At 24.7% G+C, this 7,161-nt stretch overlaps 1 protein-coding gene across 1 annotated transcript; it reads left to right on the forward strand.

Moving 5' to 3' along the window:
* The first annotated feature begins 1,370 nt into the window (after positions 1–1,370).
* On the forward strand, positions 1,371–3,190 carry LOC122851391 (odorant receptor 13a-like). The gene is made up of 6 exons (XM_044150575.1): positions 1,371–1,468; positions 1,536–1,890; positions 1,960–2,059; positions 2,116–2,226; positions 2,295–2,450; positions 2,563–3,190. The coding sequence occupies exons 1-6, from the start codon at positions 1,396–1,398 to the stop codon at positions 2,626–2,628; spliced, it is 861 nt and encodes a 286-aa protein (XP_044006510.1). The 5' UTR covers positions 1,371–1,395; the 3' UTR covers positions 2,629–3,190.
* The last annotated feature ends 3,971 nt before the right edge of the window (positions 3,191–7,161 follow it).

Below are 7,161 nucleotides of genomic sequence, written 5' to 3' on the forward strand. Positions count from 1 at the left end.
TGAGTAGTGCTAAATTAAAATGACTCTATTTTTAAATTGACATTAAAAATAAATTCCATGTTTTGAAAATTATTTAACATGTTTAAAGAGTAAAGTGCAAGGTGTTGATGCAGGTCCGGGTGGATCGTTGGACAGAGCTAATGATTATGGCGTGGGTGAAAATAACATATATAGCTGTATATATGAGTTGGAAAACGACGCCGACGTCAGATTGTCTGGGGGACAGACAATTTTACGAGTTTCATCGTCAATGGTTAACTTAGCCTCTAGTCCAACTAACATTTCGATCGTCTAATTACGATCAAGGAAGAGAAGGAGAGTATATTACAGTAGGATTCTTATCCTCATTAATGATTTTAACAGATCCCCTCGAGTATCTTACCAACTCTTTGCTTCTTTTTTTTTTTATCTCTCTCTCTTTCTCTCGTTTGATTGCACAAAATGAATTTATGTTTTATGAGATCAAATATACGTATGTATATATTTTTTTAAAATTTATTTCACAATAATTTTATACAACTGTAAGCATAAAGTAACTTTTTTATATTCGCTAAATTTTTATTTAGTTGTTTTTAATATTTAATTTTTTTTTTCTTATTACATTTATGCTAGCTGTATTTAAAATTTTATACATATATATACTTTTTTTTTATGGTATTGTTATTATTATTGAGATACATAATAATAAATAAACTCATAATTTTTTAATGATTCACAATGGCATGTCACTAATATTATGTCACTTTTTATCTTTTTAAATTAAACAAAAAATTTTAAAACATGCTTGTGAGTTATTTTTCATTGTGATCTAGACAAAAGATTAAAATACCATATAAAGTGTTTTACTGGTAGCACGACAATATCAACTGAATAATAAGAAAGCTTGATAATTTATTAATTAGCTAAATTTTTGGTCGCTTTGACAACAGAATATTTGCGACTAAATTTTCATTCAAACGCTGTCTCTTGTCTGATACTAAGCTCGTACTTAAATTTAACGTGAATACAATTGTTTAAAATTAAACGTATTAATATTATAAAAACATGAAATATATAACAAAACAATCGTGGGGTTTCAATTGGCAGCTTGGAATACTACAGTGGTTATTTAAGTTATCATCATTGTGGCCATATTATGTGAAATTTAGATTAATAAAATTTACAATATTTTTTACATTATTATTATCTTTTATGGGATCATCTACAATGCATCTATTTCATCTGCATTATAATGAAGATCCATCATACACAATTTTTGTAGTAATTTATCTTTTTTATTATGTTTATGCATTGTGTTTTTTATATATCAAAAGATTTTTTTTACATGAAATATTTGATATGATTAATAATAATTGGATTGAATCAAATGATTTGCCAATTTTTTATCGTGGAATTATGTACTCGTATGGTTTCAAAATAAGACGTATAGTATTAACGATGTTTGTTGTGTTGGGAATAATCACAACAGGTAAAAAATTAAGGAACAAAAAATAGATATTTTCTTTAAAAATAATAAATAAATTATATGTTTTTAGCTTGTATATTGCAACCTTTTATAATGGGTGCAATTAAAAAAAATGGAATGCCAAAAGTATTAAAATTCGAAGCTTGGTTTCCATTTGCTTTCAATGAAACACCAATTTTTCAAATGATGTATTTCATTCAAACTCTATCATCATTTCAGTGTTTGATGATGCAAGTTTTACTTGATGGAACAACAGTATTTATTGTTTTTCATTGTTGTGGTCAATTGACAATACTTTGTAAAGTTGTCAGTAATTACAAAGGTGTTTTAAAGCATAATAATACTGAAGAAGTATCAGTAGAATATTTTCAACAAAGTTGTTCATGTACAAGATGTATCACAAATCACTATATTTATCAGGCAATGTAAGTTTTCAATTTATTAATTTCACATAATTCAATATAAAATAATAATAAATTTTTATTTCATCACAGATTTGTTAAAAAAGTTTCAGATTTTTTTAGCTCTTATAATATGTTACGAATAATGATGAGTACTACTAATTTTTGTTTGATGGGTTACATATCTGTTCAGGTATTATTAAAATAATAATTTTTTTTCAATTTTTATATTAATTATTTTCATTTTAGTCACGTGAAAAAAATGAAGCATCAAATTTTATACTTGAAGGATCATTTTTATTGGCAAATATGTCAAGTTTTTTCGGCTGTTGTTGGGTTGGACAACAATTATTAAACAAGGTTAATTTATAAATTAATAAAATAACAATAATAATTGATGTTTATTAATTTAATTCAATTTAATTTAGAATGAAGAACTTGTTAATGCAGTTCATGAAATTTCATGGTACAAATATGATCATAAATGTATCTATCCAATGATGATGTTATTGAAGAGGACAAAGCGACCATTACGATTAACATGTGGAATCTTTTTTACATTGAGTCATGAACTTTATTCTGGGGTAAATAAAAATTGAAGAAAAAGACATTAATTAATAAAAAGAATATCTTTTTAATTACAATCTCTAAATTAAATAACTAATTTGGGCTTTTTTTATTTTTCATTTACAATAGTGGGTATCAACAGCTTGCTCTTACCTCTCAGTCTACAATGCCATGAAGACATCGTCACAACAATAAAATAAAAAATAAAAAAAATTCATTATATATATTTAATAATAATAATAATAATAATAATGATAAAATGATATAAGCGAAAGTAGACAGGTTTGTATATCTGGTATCATTTATGCGAGAATTCCTCCTCTATCAAAGCATTCAATAAATGTTAATAAAATATTGACAAATCCCATAAATAAAATTCTCTTGTAACAAATTTAACTTTAGCATATCAGTCTCAATCTAAATGTTAATATTAATTATATTAATATAAATAATACAATCATGTTAATAATAAAAAACTTTCTCGACAGATATACAAAACTGTGCTAGCGATAGTAACCAGATATGTTATTTCTATATTGAAATAAATGAAAAAAAATAAATATGAAAAAATAAAAAAAAATAAAAAAACACTTGACACAATGTAAATTATATACACAAGCAGCCAAAGAAATTGACATGCAGCATTCATTTGGCTACGTGACACTGATAAATTATCTCGAGACAGAAAAGCTGTTTTGATTTTTATGATACGTATTTAAAGTTGATATGGGTCGATCTTTTTATCGATGTAAATCTGCAAATATGGTGTTTTTTTTTTTTCTTATTAATATATAAATGTATTTGTTATTCTCATTTTTTTTTTTTACCGTTATCAAAAACCAACGAATTCAATTTGACTGTATGTCCTAAATTTAATTTAATAAATCACAGACAAATTATGAAAAAAAAATAAATAAATAAATAAGATAAATAAATGTCGTCAACATTGTGTCAGTTAAAAAACAACATTGGAATTTTTAATTTAATTTTTATTTTGTTTTGAACAGTTAGGTAGCTAAATGTCATGTAACAATTTTTGAATACCAATGATCAATGATTTTTTATTGTACTTAATATTGTTGACAGCAAAAATATTTTTATTTAAATAACATATATTATAAAATAAATAAAATATAATTAATTATATTTATTATATAAGTTTTAAAATTATTAAGCAATTGATAGCCATGATGGAATCACAAAAAAAGAAGCAGGTGATTTCCAAGTAGTTTTTATTTGCTGCCTATAAATTTAGAAAATAAAAATCAATAAAAAAAAGTAAATAGAAATAGATAATAAATCATATAAGCAAGGTGCATTCCGTTTATATTTTTATTTCACATTGTCCTTTTCACACCTTAACAGTGACTGAATCGAAATATATCTTGCTTTTACTAAGGTAACATTTGAATTGGGTAGAGGTATACCTAATTGAGTGTCTTCTCCCTGGGTGTCCCATGTTGTCCAGGCGTTGTCGCCAGCTACCTGAGGTGAAGTTGATTTTAAAATGAACAAAAAAGAAAAAAAAAAATATATAATAAAAGTAAGCGTGGGCGTAGTATCCTGATATGAGTTACGAGTCCATCGTATTACACAAACAGAAAACTAACTTAACCACTTTGGTGGTCCTATGGTACATGTCAACTAAACATAATTTCAAATATAAATATATATTAAAATTCAGGTAATTAATAAACAGACATGTGCTGTATCAGTGGCATTTTATCTACTTCAACCTGTCCAATTTTGTCCAAGATTAATCCTCATAAGATGATTTTACTTTTTAGATATTATACCAAGTATGTTTTTCAACATTTATATACTGTATTATTATGTATATATATTGTCTAACTTGTTTTATTTTATTATTATTTGACATTTTTCTAATTCTTTTTCTTTTATTTTCATTGAGAATATTAGGTGGGTTGCTTATCGCCAATGGATTAACATCAATTTCATGGTATTTTCATGCTGGATTTCACAACTTGTTGAAAACTATGATTCAACTTTGCCGACTTGTTATTCCAGTTTTAACATTCAATTTTTCGTCTAGTTTAAATGTCTTACATTTCGTTCAGGACTATCAAGAATATTTTTTTTTTTTATCATTTTATAAATTGAAAATTATTGTTTATCACAATATAGCTTCAGGTGTAGAGAATGAAAATTTAAATAGCTATGCAGACTTAATAAATGATAATTTATTGTATATATAAAAAAAAATAAAAAAAAATTTTAAACATTTGTAAGTAAATCAATATGGTTTACAGCATGCATTCATTACCAACTTCAACCTTACACTTGCTCGTATATCTTGGCTCTGTTGGAGGACAGATGTATAGCTTAGCTATATATAAAAACATCTGATGAAACTAAAAAATAAATAAATAAATAAAAGTAGAGAGTATCTTGGAATGTTGGTGATTTAAATAAAAATTTTTATCTACAATATTTTTAGTCAACTTTTTCATTAGTATTCAATTTCTTGTTTCCATTTAATAGTTCAAGTACTTGCTCCAAATCAACAACACCCCCAGTGTTCACATTGTTAGCTGTTTTTACGATCCACGAAGTATATGGTTTACGCCTATCTCAAGTTTCAAACCAAGGCATTTACGATCATACCCAGAAGAGATAGCTCTCTAGATGCGACAACGAAACATCATGCGCTTTTAGTATATATATTTTTATGTGATAATCTTTTTTTTTATCTTTATAAGTTTGCATATTTTTTATTTTTTTAATTTTTATTTAAACGTCATGTCTAGCAACCCCCTGAGAGATGTGAATGTAACATTGTATGATGTTCGTCGTTATACTCACCAGACATATAAAATTCTGACTTATATTTATCGTTTCAACTAGGTTTCACTCATTGTATATAAATGGAAAATACATATAATTTTTTTTTTATTATCTACATATAGTATTATTAATATTGTTGTTCAACTGGAGTTCCAAGTTCAACTTGATGCTTCATAATATCCTTGATAATATTGCCATTTTTCATCCAAGAAAATACTTTTGGTATTTAGTAGACGCATTTTATCGAGACAGGTTCATAAATATATGCATGAATATAGATACAAAAATAAATATATTTATTTATAAAAAAAAAAAAAAAAAAAAATTAAAAATATATATACATAATAATATTTAAAGGATAAAAGAATTAATTTATATTTAAGGCCAAAAAGTCAAGTCAATGACTTGCTTATAGTTCTTGTTGTTGTTGTTGTTGTTATTTTTTTATTATTTTTATATTTATTTTTTAAAGAAAATAAAAAATATAAAAGTGAATTTGAAGTGATGTTACGACGAGAGAAGACTGGACTTAATTAAAAAGGTTGATGGACATGGGCATTGTGTATATACCGCACCCTTATACTTGCTATTTTATCCCTTTATATATGTCTTGGTATTATTTAAACTTGCACATCTATGTTTAATGTCAACTCAATACCATTTAAGGGTGACTGTTACAACACACTCTTTTGTATATCACTTTGATATTTCAATAACAATGTGAACATTTTTTTTTTTTTTTATTTTTTTAAATACAAGATAAAAAATAAATTTAAAAAAAAATTACAACAAAGATTTATGTTTTCATATATGAACTTGATAGAATGAAATTAAAAAATTGAAAATTTTTTTTATTACCAGTTTAAAGTAGGTTGTTTAAAAAGAAATTTAAGTATATTTTTTTTTTGAAAAATCTGTGCATTTATATCGCACACACACACTGAGATTACTATGCTAATTCCGTTAATGTCACATGATTTATGACACCATCAAGATACATATTATTTTATATTTTATTCTTGTGTGTAAAAATGATCACTTAAAGCAAGATGTCGTCTTAAATGTACACTCTCTCTACTCGTTTATATATATGCGAAATATTTTAAAAATAAAAATATAATTTTTAATCAACTTTTAAGCTTTTGATGCTTTTTTTTTTTTTTTTTTAAATTTATTTGTTTTATTTATATATTTATATTTATCAGTATTTTTGATAAGTCAAATACAGCCGCGTTCAAGCATAAGCAAATGCATTCATTTATCGATGCAGCAAGTATCAACGTATACACTTAAAATTCATCCAATTATATTTAAAATGTTGTTAATCTCATGTAATTTAGATTTGATAATAATTAACTGTATGATTGTGGCTCGTGGTAAGAGTTATTTAGATAATTACATTTGATATTATTGGCTTAATGTTTATGTCTGAGTTTAAAGGGAGCACCTTTTTTATTTTATTTTTTTTATTTTAATTATACAGAATACGATGCGCGTAGCATGTGAAAATAACTTGAATTTTACAGAGACACGTGTCTGAGATAGCCAATTAGTATTTTGATATGTGTGATATGAACCATATCTAATTACAAAAATTTAAACAATACTTGTTTCGCCTGATGAATCCAATCAAATCATTCCCATATCATAATAAATACATCCAATATCATCAAAATAATTTGATAAATCATCCAAGCGAAAATATAAAATATCATTACATTAAAAATGTCATATAAATAATTATTAAATAATCTATGTAAAATATAATAATTATTCATTGAAATGAATTTGTTTTTATCCAATTTTTAATAAACACTTTAACTATGAAAAAATTGATCTAGATTAAATTAAATACTTCCTTGTTTGAAATTATAAAATTTAAAAATATCTTGATTGTAAATATGTATATAAATATCAAGATTT

Source organism: Aphidius gifuensis, linkage group LG3, assembly GCF_014905175.1.
Source record: "Aphidius gifuensis isolate YNYX2018 linkage group LG3, ASM1490517v1, whole genome shotgun sequence".
Taxonomy (NCBI): Eukaryota; Metazoa; Arthropoda; class Insecta; order Hymenoptera; family Braconidae; genus Aphidius; species Aphidius gifuensis.